This window comes from Chenopodium quinoa, unplaced genomic scaffold (genome assembly GCF_001683475.1).
Source record: "Chenopodium quinoa cultivar QQ74 unplaced genomic scaffold, ASM168347v1, whole genome shotgun sequence".
Classification (NCBI taxonomy): Eukaryota; Viridiplantae; Streptophyta; class Magnoliopsida; order Caryophyllales; family Amaranthaceae; genus Chenopodium; species Chenopodium quinoa.
In genome coordinates, this window is record NW_018744202.1 from 209,710 (window position 1) to 228,291 (window position 18,582).

Here is an 18,582-nt window from a genome sequence, read left to right on the forward strand (position 1 = left end):
CTTCTGCTAGTATGAAAGCGGCTTAAAAACAAAAGCTTCATATTGACCCAGACTTGCTGCAAAATTTCTTAATTTACGCTCAGCAACCTCTGAACTAAGCATTATCATAGCTGTTTCTTTTCTTATACAAAATAAAATGAATTTATTGCAGCATTGTTTATTGCGACTCCAGCATGGTGATGAGTTTGTAATAGTAATTAGCATACACATGACAAACATAACGCTTAAATTCCTTTTTATTCATTTTACTTTTAATTCTGCAGAAAACGCTTAATATTTAACTGTAGACATCATGCAAGAAAGAAGTACAGCACTTGCATGCAAATTGATAGATCCAAGCAAAGAAGAGTATACCTTAAGAAGAGATCGGTCGTATGTACGGGATCTCAATGCTCCATAGAAATCTAAGGCTGCATGTTTAGAAAGGGGCACAGCGTTTGTTAGTAAAATGTTTAATAAATACTCTAACTAAAAGAACATACTCTAAATGAAGACATAAATGATACAATAAATAAATAAATAAATAAAAACATTATCAAAAACAAATAAAAAAAATCAAAGTATTGCTTGAGGAGAATATTGCAAATGGGCATTCAGCCATGTTAAGCATCATTGATACTGTTCCCCCCCACCACACACACACACACACACACACACACACACACACACACACACACACCCAAAAAAAAGGATAAATAAGAGAACTTTAGTGCATGACAAGATACAATTAGACAATATGAGGTGAGTTTAGTTTATGCCAAGTTCTAGAGTCTTCAGCATATATCTACACATTATAAAGGGTACATGCTACATATCTCAAATTCCAGTTCCCTAAGACATCTGTACTGAAAGCCTAGTACCAAATCCTTAAAGGAAATGGTATGAGCCCTATGAGAATTGCCTCTAAAGGAAATTGAGATCCATAAAGCCCAAAAAATCCCTCAAAGTTCAATGAGAAAGGAAATATTGGAATTTTAAAAAGTCATCAGAGAACAGTAAAATATGTTCATGATTCAATCATCCCTTACCCTAGCAACGGAAAGGCTTTAAATTTATAATTACATAAGGACCCTTCTTGTAGCCCCACACCATCTTAAATTGCATTTGAGAAATGAGCAAAGGATCGGATACACAATTGAATCAACCTGATTTAACCAAGAGGGTAATTGTGTAATACTCTTGGATTCTAAGTCTATCTTTATTTCAATTTCAGTGCATCAGGGTCCTCTGTTAACACATACGTAAAGATAACTATTAATTCTGAAGAAATGCATACAATATTACCTTGATCAGGAAATGTGTTCACAATGCCGAGAACCTCATCCTTGGATATTCCATCTTTTTCATACATCCGATGAACAATGTTAACAATATCTTCATGATTTGGCTGCCTGTTATGACCAAAAATAAATAAATAAACAAAGTTACAGTAGTGATGCAGTACTTCATAACAGAAATAATACTATGGATATTCGGAAATTTTAGAGATAGCTAGGCGACTGTCATACTCAGACTATGCAAATAAGTACAAAGTGCCCATCTGAGACACCATGATACAGTAAACAATTAGGCACTTTAAACAAAAGAAAACACATAGAATAGTATATGATTCACACCTTAGCTCCATGTAAAATAGCTATTTATAACTCAGCTACTTGACATGCTCAAGTTTCAAGTTTCATTCTCATACGTGCAATCGTGTATAACATAAAAAAAAAATAAAAATTCCAGTAGATAAAGGGCCCATCTTGTACCATTATGAGTTCTCAGCTTTGAATTAAGCAATAGCTAAACTAAAATGTTTGGATTCAGAATTACCGGTGTCCGATTTTTGTTGTAAGTTTGGAGAGTTAAGATCAGTAGCACATCCCAAACACTTATTTGTATTGTAAACAATTGAAAATAAAACATAGGAAAAAAAAACAATAATTAAACAAATTGTTGAGTCGAATTATAAAAAAATTAGATAAATTACAAAACTAGATTTCAGATGCCAAGACAACAGTCTTCAGAATTGAAATAGAACTACATAGATCAGTTTACACTGGCTTCCTAACCCTTCCAATCTTACAGAAGCTTTAATCAATAAGGTCCGAAGAACTTCCAATGAACACAAAAATAAATAATGGCGACAAAATGCAAGGATCACCACCATATGATCTGACTAAAAGTAGCTGTACTTTGTCATAGCTATTAAAGATGATGGGCATAATACATAGCTACATACCAGTAGAATTTCTCCATCCTCCCATCCCGGATTAGAGGAGCATAAATTGTTGAAAAGTCATTTCCTGTGACAATAATAGGAATTCTATGAGTAACATCCGATTCACGCCATTTCTGTCCAGTGCTAACTCTGTTGGGATTATCAGCCAAGTTCATCAAAGTTCCAGAAACGATTTGATTGTTAACTGTCACTTGAGTATCTCCTACAAAAGGGAAATATTGCAGTAAATATAAGAGTTATGCCAATGTAGTCGTATAACTAACTATCTAATTCGTATCAGTATATTTTCTGTGAATGGGAGCTCACCAAATCTACCAATGCCAGCATCAATGTCATTGACCAACAAACAGCTCAATTTTCCCTGTACAGGTCAAGGACAACAAGACTGCATTGTAAAATTAGGCCTGGCTGGGAGTCTTTCAATTAAAGTGTTTCGCTTTAAGTTTATGTGCAATGTGAGAAGTGGAAGAAAAATACAGTATATGGGACTTTAGACAAGTCACTGAGATTCAAGTAGAAAAGAATAAATACCCACATAGTCAAAAGAAAATGTCTTTAAATACATCCTTGGAAAATACTGATGTAGATAGGAATTCCATCAGCTATCAGCTCTACTCTAATTCACAAAATAATAAGCTGATAATAATTTTGTTCCCATGTATAAATTTTTTACTTATTCAAACTCACCTATCCAAGAAAAGCAGAGCTATGTGACCTAAATATGAAACAATAAATAAAATATAAATAAACCAAATCCAACATACATAAATCATTAGAGATAGAGTAAAAGCTCCTTACTTGGTTCTGCACCACTTGAGAGGCTGTTCTGTATCGCTCCCGTATTAATTTACCAGGTTCACCTGTAATGTAAATCACAGTAAGCAGCATACAACACAGCGCTATCAGTTACACTGAACTTGTCACTACTTCTTTTGAAAAATAGCAAGACCTCCCTCACTTTGATAAGTGACAAAATGAAGCGCATAAGAGTGAAATTTGGGAGCATAGGGGGGAGTACGTGAAGGGATATTGTAGCTGTGCAGAGACTGACATTATCCTCAGTACTACCAGTGTTAGCCACAACCAAGAAGAACCTTCTCAAATCTGCAGAGGTAACTCAGCTGCTTCAGGGACTTAGATCGTTGCTCTTGTACTAAAAAAAAAATCCTCTTGTAAACTTTCCTCTTATTACTTATAACATGTCATTACTTCATTTTAAATTTTGTTTGTAATTTTTCTATATCTTTTTTCTTTTTGAACCTAGAAAAATAAAAACTTTTTTGAATTTTCCTACACCATTTGAACATTCTGAAAATTTATAAATACATAATCATATGGTAAAGAGCATAGGGTCACGCAAAGAAGCTTCCACATGATTTATTAAAACAGCTGAAGAGACTTGCATTAGGGCTGTGGATTCTAATTGTGTAAAAATTCTTGTATATGTGTGTATCTATATTCTTATGTTAGATAGTTTACTTTTGGAGCTTCCTTTAAGCACTTCTTCAGGGTGTCCTATTGGAGCAAACAAAAAGGGACTGAGGGAGTATGTATTTAGTGATCAAGAGAGGCATAACTATTATGCGAAAAGAAGACCTTCAAGATAATCAAGACATTGGATATTAATGTACGGAAAAACATGATGGGCCATGCACAACCATATGCAAATTCTTGCTAACAAATTAACTTATAAGAGAGTAAATTAGGTTGGTAATAGTGAGCCTACAAGGTTGGATACCAAGAATCAAATGTAAGCACCATTGATTGACAAATTTACTGGATCAAGATTGTAACATCCATGCAATTGAGTGAGTGAATAAGAGAGGCAAGAAGCATCCACAGAAACAGAACAATCAAAACTTAGAGAAAACACACACAGCTCATGATAAAGATAAAACTAAGGCTGCTCTTTCACCATCAAGCATATAAATTGTAGGAGAAATAAGTTCAGATAAATTTGAGTACGTTCATTGAGTCGAATATGTTAGAATTAGTAAGGATTTCAAGTCCAAATACTGCTAGAAAAAAGGAAGACATTCGTATAAGTTCTAACAAGTTCAGGATAAGGATTTTCTAATAAAAAAATACATTTCAAACATCATCAAAAAAATAATTTGTTAAATATAGTATATATTGTAATTAGTCAAAGAAGATATTTGTTCCTAATGTATCTTCTATAGTTGCCGTGTATAGTGTAGCTAGTCAAAGTTGTTTGTTATATAACTATCCTAGCTTGAGTTAAGCCTATTATCAAGGCTGTAGTTTTGTATATAAACGATCATCCAATTGATCAGTAATTAAGGAAAATATTATCCAATCTTTCATGGTATCAGTTAGCCTAGGGTATTCTCTCCAATTCCGCTGCAACCCTAGCTCTGTTATCCGCCCATATCTTCTTCTTCTTCCTCTCTTTCTCTTCTTCTTCTCATCGGCAGTGTCTATGGGGGAGTCTAAGTCGTCCTTCCATCCGGCTCTTGCCGTTCCTAATATCAATAGCAAAATTCCAATCACTCTTGAGATGGACAATGCTCAATATTCCACATGGGCGGGATTATTCAAGGTTCACGCAAAATCTAACAAGGTTCTTCACCATATCATTCCTCCGGCTAAAGGCGAGGAGCAACCTTCTCCATCTACGGATGCGGAAAAGGAATTGTGGGCAACCTTGGATGCCACGGTTCTATCGTGGATTTATGCTACTATTTCTCGTGATTTGTTGAACACCATTATTGAGCCTGACTCTACGGCTATGGAAGCTTGGAATAGACTGCGTGACATATTCCAAGATAATGAACATTCTCGTGCCGTGGCTTTGGAACAAGAATTCTCCACCACTTCTATGGAGGATTTCCCAAATGTTTCATCTTATTGTCAACGACTCAAATCCCTTGCGGATCAATTGAAGAACGTTGGGGCTCCGGTGTCCGATAGTAGGATGGTCTTCGGTTAGTTGGAGGACTAACAAGGCCGTATCACAGGGTCGGTATGTTGATTCGTCAAAGTAATCCTCTTCCCCTTTTTGCAAAGCTCGCTCCATGCTCACTCTTGAGTAGGCCGGATTGGCTAAGGAGGCAGCCACCGAGTTTGCAATGGTGGCCACTTCACATGATGATGGTTCGCAAAATTCAGAAAAATCAGGGCAAAATTTGAATTTCAAGGGTAAAAATGGTGCACAGGGTTCTGGCCGACACAACAATGGTGGCCGGAAAAATGCTGGTGGTGGTGGTCGCAACACAGTCGGCGGTGAAGGTGGTGGCAAAGGTCAGTTTTCTGGTGGTCAAGGTGGCGCAAATCAGTCCCCTCAACAATGGCAGCAAGCTTCACAATTTCAGCAGACCCCATATCCTTGGGGATGGTGGCCCGTACCCCCCTGTCCATACCCAAATCAGGGTTGGGCCAGACCACAAGGTCGCCAAGCTGGGCTATTGGGCCCACGCCCACAGCAAACTTATGTTCAGCAGGCTCCTAGTTCGGTTGGGCAGAATGGTTCGTATATTCCTACGGATATCGAGGCCGCAATGCATACCATGTCTCTTCACCGAACCGATCCGTCATGGTACATGGACACCGGAGCTACATCTCATATGACCTCCTCTATCGGTAATCTCTCGTCTTATTTTAATTTGAGCAATCATCCTAATAATAATATTGTTGTTAGTAATGGTCACACTATTCCAATTTTAGGGTATGGTCACACAAATTTGTCATCCTCGTGTCAATCCCTTGCCCTAAACAATGTTCTTCATGCTCCTAAATTGATTAAAAATCTAATTTTGGTTCGAAAGTTTACTACTGATAATTCTGTGTCAGTTGAGTTTGATTCTTTTGGGTTTTCTGTGAAGGATTATCGGACGGGGATGTCAATAATGAGATATGATAGTCGTGGAGCTCTTTATCCTATTTCTTCTAGTCTCAACAATCAAGCTTCCTTCTCTACTTTTGCTGCACTCTCACCTAAGCTATGGCATGACCGGTTGGGTCATCCAGGGGTTCCTATCTTAGATGTGCTTAGGAAAAATAAAAGCATTGATTGTACTAAATTTTCTAGCTCTAGTATTTGTGGTTCTTGTGTTCTTGGAAAACATATTAAGTTGCCTTTTGTCTCTTCTTTGACAAATACTATTATGCCATTTGATATTTTACATAGTGATCTTTGGACATCGCCTATTTTGAGTTCCGCGGGACATAAATATTACTTTCTATTTCTTGATGATTTTTCTAAATATTTATGGACTTTTCCTATGGGTCAAAAATCGGATGTTTATGACATTTTCTTAGCCTTTAAAGCCCATATTTCAACTCAATTTGAGCGTAATATAAAAAATGTGCAAAGTGATAATGGTAGGGAGTTTGATAATGGTCCATTTTGGGAATTTTGCAAAACTCATGGCATGTCATTTCGCCTTTCTTGTCCTCACACTTCATCTCAAAATGGGAAGGCCGAACGGAAAATTCGGTCTATTAACAATATCACTCGTACTCTCTTGGCTCATGCCTCTCTTCCCCCTAGTTTTTGGCATCATGCTCTACAAATGGCCACCTATCTTCTATAGTATATATTGTAATTAATCAAAGAAGATACTTGTTCCTAATATATCTTCTATAGTTGTCGTATATAGTGTAGCTAGTCAAAGTTGTTTGTTAGCTTTGTAATTATCCTAGCTTGAGTTAAGCCTATTATCAAGGCTGTAGTTTTGTATATAAACGATCATCCAATTGATCAGTAATTAAGTAAAAATATTATCCAATCTTTCATAATTATCACAAAACATTCTGTTATATAATTATGTGTGAAGAGAATACAGTTAAAAGTCATTTTTCATACCAGCTTTTTCGGATTCCAGTTCTCCCGCAGATATTATAATTGGCTCGACGTCCAAAGCCCGGAAAATAAGCTCAGTTTGGAATGTCTTCCCCTGACCTTTTCCTCCCCAAATTCCTGTCCAATAAGTGACAGTATATGTAACTTTGTCTATACAAAAATAAATAAATAATAAAAAATACAAAAACAAAGGTTGGAAACCTCTTCAATCAGTTAATTAAGTAATTGAGTATATGACTCACTCCTAACTGAACCTATTGGGTCACACACAATAGCATAGAACAGATTGAGCATTGGACTGTAAAACTCAAAGTCCAACACTCACAAGTATAACTAAGGGCTTGGGGAAATGTGCACATGCATGGGCTTGGATAAGTGCATGGCTTTGTGCGTTTGTGCATTGTTTCCCTAAGGTGGCTTGGTATGTTTAGAGTCTAACCAAGGCTATTTGATTATAAAGGCTAATGCATAAGATTTCCAAGCATACATATGTTTTCATTTGCCGATCAAAGCAAGAATGCTGAACTTAAACACCTAGCCATAAGAGTGAGGGGGATCAGATTTTGTTTCTCCATTGTTCTAAGCTAGCAATCTCATTGATAATTCAATCTTTGTAGTGTGGATATATCAATAGAGGGATCAACGAGGAAGAACATGCTACAAAATTCTATATACGTAGTACTTCCTCCGTTTAAAATTCTTGCACCATTTCTCCTAACACGATGCTGATGCTAATTTTTTATCAATAATATCAATAAGTATAAATTCTAACAATTGGAAATTAATAATCTATTCATCGAGACAATTCCAACAAGTACCCACATAACTATATTTCATTCTTATGTATTAATCACAAACATTAGTCAAAGTAGGACAAATTAATTGAGCAAAAATTAAAAACGGAGGAAGTAATATTTATGGTTAACATATATGTATCAATATTCTTTTTTTTTTTTTTTTTTTTTTTTTTTGCAAAATCATATTTTTACATCAAAACCTATCAAAATTTAGTGTAAGTTACAAGCCAATCAATCAATCAAAGCCTTAATCTCATAAGTGGAGTCAGCTACATGAACTCAAGGTAATTATTCTGTATAGTCATCCACAAAACCTTCCTCCTCCATCCCTTACGATCGAAAATCTCATTCTCACGCAAACTCATTTTCTTCATATCCTTCCTAACTCTTTCCAACCAAGTCATTTTCGACCTTCCTCTACCTCATTTAAGCTCTCCACGATCCCACTCTTCCACTCTTCGTACTAGTGCACCCTTATGTTTGTCTGCAATACCCACTTTCTTACGAATAACTTCATTTCTAATTCTATCTCTTAGAGTGTTCTCGCACATCCATCTTATCATGCGCATTTTCTTTTTAATTTGCTCCTCCTTAGAAGTCTTAACCTTTTGTACCATAACATTGGATTTATGGCAGTCCTATAGAGTTTCCCCTTCAATTGAAAAGGAATATTTCGCTCAGATAACACTCTCGTGACCGCTTGCCATTTAATCCACCTTGACTTAATCTGTGAGCCACATCTTGATCAATGTCACCATTTTTCTAAATGATTGACCCAAGATAATGTGAACACCACTCATAGTTAAATCCTTTCCGTCCAAAATCACTACATCATCGTTTGTCCCCTTGTGTGTACCAAAGCGGCATATTAAATATTATGTCTTTACTTTGTCTTAGTCTATACCCTCTAGATTCCCACCTTTGCTTCCATTTCTACACTTTGGCATTAACCTTACCTTTAGTTTCATCCACCAAAACAATATCAACCATATACAACAAATACCATGGTACCTCATCTTGAATTGGCCTGGTTACTTCATCTGGAACCGTTGCAAAAAGAAGAGTTTAATGCAGACCTTCCAACCCAATACTAGATATTGTCTTCTTTGGGCCCTAGCCTGTAAGGACTTGCTTTGGTGCAGGACAAAAGTCGCACCCCAAAGACCTCATTCATTTACATTGAGGTATCAATCCCTATGCAAGGAAGGCTTCGTTCTCTTCAACTTTCAATGTGGAAGCGCCATGGACACCTTATAAATTTATTACCATTAAATTAATTATTAAAAATTTTGGCCAAACCTTTTATGAATTTAAACTCTTGTTGGAAACTTATAAATTTTCTTTACAGAAATTTCCTTGAATTAAGTTGATTTTAAAGCAGCTTTGAATTTCTTACAAATGAGTCGATAATTACTTGTTCCAATGAGAATTGGTTAGTTTTAGGAAGGGCATGCATATGTAATTGATTATAAAAATTGTTGATCAATGTGACTTATGTGATAGCTTTACATGTCCTTTTTATGCCATTTAAGTTTATGCATGAATATATAATAGCGAGTTCCAATCATTTTTGTATTGTTGTGCATGCTTATGTTGTTTCCTTTTGAATGCTTGCTTGCGTTGGGAAGAAGTAGAGAAGAGAAATGTGACACGGTAATCATGTCCAAGAACAGAAAAGAAGTGGAACGTGGGGATACTATATAAATCATGGACAGGATTTAGTTCCAAAGTTAGATCAATTCGAGGAAGGGTATTAAGACTTGCATGAGTTTAGAACAGCTAAAAACAAAAAAGCATAAAATTAAGACTTACTAGAGGATCAGTTCACTCTAGACATCCTCACATATGACGAAGAAGATATGATAACAAGAAGGTCCATGAGCTTGTTGTAATAATCCGATATTGACATACTAACCATAAATTCATGAGCTTTTTGCTTCCTCGAGAAAGGTGGGTAAAAACTTCTCTTTCAGTGCAGTCTTAAACTACTAGTGTTTAAAAGGGGTGCTGACCATACCTTTTTCATAGAATTGGGAACGAGAGTTCAATAAGATATTTGTGGCCGTAAACACTTCAAAGGAAATGAAAGTTGACCAAGCTGCCATGTACTTGAAAGAAGAGGCCAGCCAAATTTAAATGGGAAGCCTTCGAGAATGCACTGAAAGAAAAGTTTTACCCACCTTTCTTGAGGAATATATGGGTAGTATTTCAATATCAGAGTACTACAAAAGTTCATGGACCATCTAGTTATCATACTTTTCTTCATCGTATGTGGGGATGTCTAGAGTAAACGGATGAAAACTCCCTGGTAAGTCTTAATATTATATTGTTGGTTTTTAGTTGTTCCAAACTCATGCAAGTCTTGATGCCCTTCCTCAAATTGATCTAACTTTAGAACTAAAACCCTGTCCATGTTTTCTATAGTATACTCACTTTCCACTTCTTTTCTGTTCCTAGACTTACCATGTCACTTTTCTCTTCTCTACGTCATCCCAACGCAAGCAAGCATTCAAAAGAAAACAACATAAGCATACACAACACTAGAAAACCGGTTAGATTTCATTATCTATAATCATACATTAACTTAAATTGCACAAAAAAGACATGTAAAGCTATCACATAAGTCGCATAGCTCAACAATTCATATAATCACATTTAGCAAGATAAAAGCATTGAAAGATTTATGACATATGCATGCCCTTCCTTAAACTACTCAACTCTCATTGGAACAACTAATTAACGACTCATTTGTAACAAAATCGAAGTTGTTATAAAACTAACTTAAACATATTGAATAAAATTTCTAAAAAAAATTTACAAGTTTCAAACAAGTGGTTTAAAATCATAAAGGTTAGCCGATTAAATAGTTAAATAAATTGGCTTTAGTGGTAATAGATTTATAAGGTGCTTATGGCACTCCCACGATGGAAGTTGAGGAGAACGAAGCCTTTGTGATATGGGGGTTGATACCTCAACAACTCAAGCTAGTAGAGCCCTTTTGGGTAGGGTATATGTCTTGCATCAAAGCAAATCCTTATAGACTAGGTCCCAAAGAGGACAATATCTACTAGTGGACTCATGTTGATGTGGGGTGTTACATCACATTTGTTGATACATCCAAATACATATCCTTAAATAGGTCCATGTACCTTAGTGGGATATCTTTCTTCAACATTGCCCACCAAAGTACCTCTCTTGGCACCTTGTCATAGGCCTTCTCTAAATCAATAAAAAAAAAAACCATATGGAGGTCCTTATTTACCCTATAAAACTCCATCATGTGTCTTAACAAATAGATTGCTTCCATCATAGATCTCTCGGGCATAAAACCAAATTGTTTACAAGCTAGTCCCATTTTTTAATGAAACATTAAGATGAAAAAAGCAAAAGTATTCAGTATATATGTATTGATTTCTCTAATAAAATAAAGGAGTGATGAGGCCTTTCTACTACCATTGGCACGGTAAATAAATGCAAGAACCATATTTCTTCAAGAGCATTGCAAGAAAATAGAAAAACGTAGATAGCTTAAGCTCGATGTAAAAATCTTTTTTTTTTCTGTGTTATTTCTCTTATGATATTCCACTGACGCACTAAGAATTGTAAAAAGTACAAACTTCCATAGATCTATATCCAGGAAATCTGAATATATCCGTTTATAAATTATAAAAAAAAAAAAAAAAAAAAAAAAAAAAAAGGCCTTTGTAAGAATCCAGCTAAAAATTAGCACGGTAATATCTTATTCCACTGTGTAAGGAAGTCTGCCAATATGACTGCAGAATTCACCCTAAATAAAGAATCAATCCTTGCATAACAATCCAATATGGAGGAGGGGTGTTACACTTTCATTAATTTTTCTCTTTTCTTTTTCAGTATCCAATGAAAAGTGAAATAGCAAGAGAGATATACCTAGGATTAGAGGAACTTTAGCGTTCAGATGATGAGCAATGAAATTCTTTACAATGTGGCAAACTGCATAAATAAAACAAAAAAGTAGATAATATCAGTATATAATCCAAAGACAAGATCAGCCTTGAAAGGAATTTATGGTACTACAATTACTAATTAATTGAAAATTCCAATTGCAACTTCTATTTATTAAGTTGTGACCATAAGAAAGATGGTGTGCAAGAAATGAGATACATTGCCCTTTAGATCTTAGTAATTTAGTTTTCTTGGACACTTCGTTTAACCAAAAGGATAACAAATAACATTCCATCTTAGTCTAATATAGGATTTCTTTGCAAAGATATTGGAATATCACAAACATAAATAGATAATCTGGTCCTAGCAAAGCAAATATACAGACAAGCTAAAAACACATTCAAACATGCTGCGTAAGAAACTTATCTTATTTGAACAGACATTTTAATTTAAATATAGATCCACCTAGAACAGTTTTACACCATAATACAAGTAGTGACTACCATTTTTGTCTTCCTCTCATTGTTTTTTTTGCCATCCCTATTTCAACTATACCCATAAGTACAGTACAAAGCATACTCGCTGGCAGATCTACGCAGTAACCAGGGAGGCAAGTGCCACCCCCAGAAAAACTGAAAACAAAAAAGAGAAGTAGTTGTTTCATTTTTGTTTTTCTTTTTTTGTTTTAAGGCTAAACTATACTTTGCATATCATAAACTGCATGTAAATCACAAATAGATACAGTTGCCTTAGTGGCAGTTAGACTTGTGCTTTATTTTTGCATAGATCAGGGTATCAGTTGACTCAGTTCACCTTAGAACCATTTGTGAAAAAATGTTATTCCAATTTTCATTCATCTTTTTTTTTTTTTTTTTTTTTTAATTTACTGTATCAAATATTTATGTTCAAGTATTGCTCGGTTGTTCCTCTTATTCATTGAGTCAATGGTGGTAAATGACCTAAATTTCAAGTAAGTGGTACTAATCTTACCTTTACAATATTGTATTTTCTGACAAGACCTCAATAATATTACAATTAATGAGCAATGAGTGTTAGTTTGTTACTAAAGTATGCTTTTATGCTTTATTGTTGTTTACTGTTGTATAGTTTGTCAATCTTAGATTTGCCACTGAGCTTACTTATCAAAAACATATGTTGATATTCCTGAAAGTCAGTTGGAGAATTGAACTGAGGTTGTGTAAGAAACAATATGTCCTTGGGAAAGCACCTTATCGAGTTATTGGTGGCATGGTTTGCAGTTCATGATTTGCACACCATAGATTCTGCTCACAATAAATCAGTCATATATGTAATATCAATTAAGTCATGAATTGTTTCAAAAAAAAAAAAAAAAAACAATTAAGTCATGAATTGCATAAATGTTGGCTTATGTTAGAACAATGAAGAAAACTGTCATCAATTTTTATTAGTTTCCTGTATCATGTGGTATTTTCAGACAGGTTGGAATAAACAGGAGACCAAGGAGATTAAATACAGCATGACAGATTTCAGTTACAGAAAGGGAAATCCAATCTGTAAAGACTGCAAATTACATGATTACTGATTTTCTGACCTTGGGGTGAGAAAGAGGAATTGGAGCAAATTTGAGAAGAAGGAAATTCATCAACAGATTTGATGCACGTCTAGTTCCGGATATGTATCAGGTAATTCAAATAGGTTAGCAGTCCTGTAGCAAATATTTTAGACTAATTGATCAGTTACATGCGCTTCTCATTTTTCTATCTCGAACTATTACGTTACTTGTATAATTTTATAATAATACAGACATACTAGCTAGATAATTATTATTCATTAGTCAGGTTAATCACCACATGTTTAAGGCATATTTCAGAAATTTGTGATTTAAAAGCCAAGGAGAATTTGGGTTTTCTAGATGTAAGCAGCAAAATATGGTAATTTTCAAGGAAATTTAAAAAGAAGATGACAATCATACATAAATTATTACACTGTTATACACTTATACCTATTGCATGCTCCAAACAGCAGATAGTTTTAGAAAATTCAAGCATGGTGCAGAGTAAGATAGAACAATAACAAAGGAAAAATTTGCTCCAGATACAGATTACCCTGTCACAATTATGAATGAAGAAATCATCTGAAAATATCCTATCGTTGAATTGTTCTGGGCAACTTACCAACTTTATCCTGTCACATTAGAAAAGAGAAGAAGCTACAGTGGGTTACTTTGTTAGAATATTAAAGTTGACAGAAAAGGGGTCACGTGAATAGATATAGATGAAAAAAATACAAACTTGATAATCTCTCCATTGATACAGACAACATCAACAATATAAGCATGAATTCATGACGTGAAGAAAGTTGAACATAAGTATTAGCAAAAACCTCAGACAGCAGATATGAACATAACTCGTAGAGTCAACCATTAACTCATTACCTTAGTCAACCATTCCATTAAAACTTAACTATGCTGCAAAAGACTCAAATAATTTACTAAAGTTAAATCTTTTGCAAACCAAAAAGTTCATGCCAAAGCAATCTCCTAGCAGTAAACCACTTCTTTTGGCTTGCACTACTCCTCAAAGCATTTAAAATCATTGGAACAAGTGATGCAAAAATGTAAAGTTCACAGGTTGAAAACTCAAGATCAGCTAATTCATTCACCTAAATCAGCTAAAAATGGAAAATATATAGACACGCTTCAATAGTTCTATATTGATTGGAATGCTACAAAAACTCAAGATCACATAAAGTCCTATATCCCATCAAGTTAGGTTCTAAACTTCAATTATTACCTAAGCAAATCGCAAAACACAAAAAGTCTTAAATCTAGACAGAGACATGCAAAAACACAAGCAGACTCAATGTATATCACAATAATCACATGGTTGCACTAAGTTAAATGAACAGCGTAAGTTGATAAGAACAACTATTGAAAAGCTCAAATCAAGACAAAAAATTGTCTGACAAATTGCCTGAACAATTCTGATTATTCCTTGCTAAGCTAATCCTGAAATCAATTGATATTTAAATCCTTACTGCTGCCAAAATTGGACAGACATGCACTACTGAGAAATCCCTAAGATAGCTACCCCAAGTTTTCTTTTACTAGACCTTGGTCTTCTAGCTGATTTTGTGTCAACAATAACCAAGCATGCAGCATATACGGTATCCTTAGTGCAGGCACCTTTGAATCAAGTCTAACATACCGCCAACTAATTGGAATCCATGTGATTTCAAACCTTCCTGCCTAAATGATCTGAATTCAACCATTTCGCACGTGAATCCATAACAGAGACTAAAATACTGGCTTTAAAATACAATTCCCCCAACAGTGTCACGTTGTTTAGTAGCTATATGACACAAACACATCAAATTGATAACGAATCATCTATTACCAATAAGCTCGCTCATGCCTAGCTCCCAAGTAATGCCCTATCAAATATTATAAGTCCATATTTTCTCCAACGTTGTTTAAATGCGTAACATAAGTGACCCTTAAAAAGTTGAAAGACTATTAAAATGATTAATCTTGATTTGACTGCTAGTGGTCTTTAATTTTAGAAAGTATCCATTTCAAAACCAAACGGTTCAGAAATCCAAAAAAAATGAATCATAACAGACCATGTCAAGCATTCACAATTAGATGATTAGGGTTACCTCATGGTACAGATCCTATTGCTGACAAGACTGCAGGAGTTAGTATGTACACACTACTCCGCCCTGCACTCCTACCACAACTAGCCAACCTTAGTAGGGAAGCAACAAGATTTTTTGTCATGTATTTGAAACCATTACAAGTAAGTTTTCAATCATACAGGTAATTAATCTCATTCATATTCCAATCTTAAACATTATAAAAGCAAAGCAAGACTAAGAATCATGTATATCATGAGAACATCTATTAAACAGCACGTAAACAATCACACAAATGAAAGAATTATAGATAAAGAAAAGAATCTAACCAAAAATAAGGGAGCAATGTAGTAATCGCCTTGCAAGTATTCAAACGACCTTGTGACCTTCTGTCTATAGTCAAATACAATGTCCGCTGCATATTGCCAAAACAAGAACAAATATCTTTAAGAAGTTGAATCTTTCTAGTGGATTAATGTAAGCAAAATCATCACATGATCCACAAGTATCATGAGCATACCATATGATTCGATTGAATACCAATATAAACGAAAATGACCCATTAATCATTTCATCTGTGTAGACATTTAGCCATGTAGGTGCAGCAAAATTGTAGTCTTAATCATACAGTTCTGTGTGAAGCATGTCCAATAAGAGTTTTGCATTGTTTGCCAAACAAATTGATAGTATTGCTCAAAAATAATAAAATGATGCAATTCTAATTACACCACATGTTAATTTATACTACTCCATCCCAAATAAATTTTCACAATTTTTTCAATCCCTTTAAAGTAAATTGTGTTTATTTTGGAACAGTGACAACTTATTTCACACATCCTAAACTAGGGTAATTGATTGAATTCTAAAGTACAACCTCCTTTCTTTGTTCTTTTTTCTTTACTACAAAAGTACAAATTGCAACATTACTTTAATTGGACAAATTTTTTTTTTTTTTTTATATCTCTCTTCTCGTCATTTGGGCCTCTTATCTTTCTCTCTATAGGTTTCCTTTTCCTAAAATACCGTGCATCTCTTATATTGCACTTAAAAAATGAAACAAAATAACGAGGGGAAAGTAAATGAAAATGATACAATTCTAACAAAACAGAATTTTCAACAGCAAATATAAAATGCAACAAAAAAAAAAAAAAAAGGCGAGAAAGGAAACATTGGATGATTTACAAAAGTATGGTTACTTGAAAACTTATATACACTTTTGCATCGGAATAAAACCTAATTACGGAATTACAATGCATGTAGGCTCAGATAAGTGTAATTTTTTATTTTTTTTTTCTTTTTAAATTTTCAGACTAAAACCCAAATAGCGGTTTATGTACTAAAACTGCTACTTAGCGCTACTCCGTATCTTTACTTATAGTGCTAAAAAACTATCCTAAATGTATTCTTAAGTCTACTGGATGGTATTTTTTGTAAATAGTTTCATTCCAATGCAATATCGTAAATAAGTTTATAAAAATCTATACTTTTGTAAATCACCCGGAAACATTACCGTCTCGGCCGAGGAAATTGCCGGCGAAAAGATCATCAATAACACCCGACTTAGCACCCACAGCAATGTTCATATTATCAGCCTCAGCACCAAGCCTATAAAGATAATCATTGCCCCTCGAATCCTTCGTTTCCCACGACGACTGCTCCGACAATCTCTTCTTTTGTTGCGTAATCGAGGAATCTTCGGATTGATTTGAACTATTATCATTGTCTATAATTTCATCTTTCTTGTTCAATTGCTGGAAAATTGTGAAATTAATTGGTGAAACACGAATTGGAAAAGATTTTCGGGTTGATTGAGATAATTTAAGAGGAAAGGAGTTGAGGAAAGAGAGAGATTTGAGATTAGAGAGTGGTGTTGTGTTCATGGAGTTGATTAGGAGAGCCATGGCATGGGAGTAGCTTTGCTGAAATTTCAGTGGAGCTCAGCAAATGATTCAGAGGATTGATTTTGGTGGTCTTTGTCATTTTGGCGCTTGTTCGAGTAATAAACTACGCCCGCTTTTTACCGAGTAACGTATGTATATAATACAAACGGTCTTATTTACCCTTAATTAAATAGGTTTTCCAATGAGTTTTCATTCACTTCATAAACTTTTACTCATCTCTCTCTCTCTCCCCACCAAAGTCACCACCACCAAGTAACTTTGACTCCTCTCTCTCTCCACTTAAGTAACTACCACCGCTCACTATGTATGAGGATTCGAGGAAGGTGTTGGGTTAATCTCCCCAAATCACAATTAAGTTAGTATTTTTAGTAGTAGTAATAATAACAATGTTGTAAGAAAAATAAAAGAAAGAGGTGAATGTATTTTGGACGGTTGGGTGAATGGACTTAAAAGTCCAAGTTGGTTGAATGGACTTTTGGGGTATTGATTGTGTGGACTGAAAGTCTAATAGATGGCAAAAGGTTTGATGTGAAATAGCGCAAATAATAACATGCACCCTTGTGCATGTAGTTTAGTGTGAACCATTAATTAAACGATGCGTTTAATTGGGTAATTCACAAAGCTTCAATGTTCTTTTGTTCCTTTTCTATTTTGTGTGTCTTCCAAGCTCTTCTATTTCCTTATTTAAATCTGTCCAATTTTCTGATTCTCTGTCTACTCTTCTTCTTAAACTTTCCTCCACTTTCTCTCTCCTCAATTTTTCTCTCTCCTCTATTTTTCTCTCTCTGCTTTGATTGAATTCCTTCATCACTTTGTAACTCAATAAGTTGATCACTCTGCTTGTATGGATTCGTTCATCGCCATTAAAATACTGAGCACTATGGAAGGCATTCTTATACATACTTGACGAGATCGTATGTCATATTTTTTTTATTACAATTGATATTAATTTCTAATTAGGTCATATGTTCTTAATGCATTTTAATGATTTTGCAATTGAAATGGATTTGATTGAGGTTTTGATGATTTGGCAATCTAAACTACGTACTCTTTCAATTATTAGTTGTAATTTGGTCTACTTTCTTATAATTCATTTTTACAATCAATTAAGCTTTGATCTAAGGATTGATGAGTTTTGTTTGTTTTTAGTATGATTATGAATGTTCTGTTCATAATTTGGTATTTTGAACATTTTTTGTTCATAATTTGGTATTTTGAACATTTTTTGTTTTTAGTATGATTATGAATGTTCTACTCTAACTCTATGAAGAACAAGTCAGAAATAGGAACTTATAA

At 34.6% G+C, this 18,582-nt stretch overlaps 1 protein-coding gene across 2 annotated transcripts in view; it reads right to left on the bottom strand.

The window, feature by feature from the left end:
• LOC110694035 (ribulose bisphosphate carboxylase/oxygenase activase, chloroplastic-like) overlaps positions 1-17,373 on the bottom strand; it is a 33,944-nt gene extending 16,571 nt beyond the window's left edge. For both annotated transcript variants that reach the window (XM_021871197.1, XM_021871196.1), the window contains exons 1-10: positions 16,896-17,373; positions 15,715-15,800; positions 13,927-13,936; positions 11,756-11,818; positions 7,053-7,166; positions 3,026-3,087; positions 2,534-2,588; positions 2,228-2,429; positions 1,285-1,391; positions 355-410 (exon numbers count right to left, since the gene is read on the bottom strand). In XM_021871197.1, the coding sequence (XP_021726889.1) occupies positions 355-410; positions 1,285-1,391; positions 2,228-2,429; positions 2,534-2,588; positions 3,026-3,087; positions 7,053-7,166; positions 11,756-11,818; positions 13,927-13,936; positions 15,715-15,800; positions 16,896-17,286 (1,146 nt within the window). In that variant the 5' untranslated portion in view covers positions 17,287-17,373. The remainder of the gene's footprint in view (positions 1-354; positions 411-1,284; positions 1,392-2,227; positions 2,430-2,533; positions 2,589-3,025; positions 3,088-7,052; positions 7,167-11,755; positions 11,819-13,926; positions 13,937-15,714; positions 15,801-16,895) is intronic.
• Between the last annotated feature and the right edge of the window lie 1,209 nt (positions 17,374-18,582).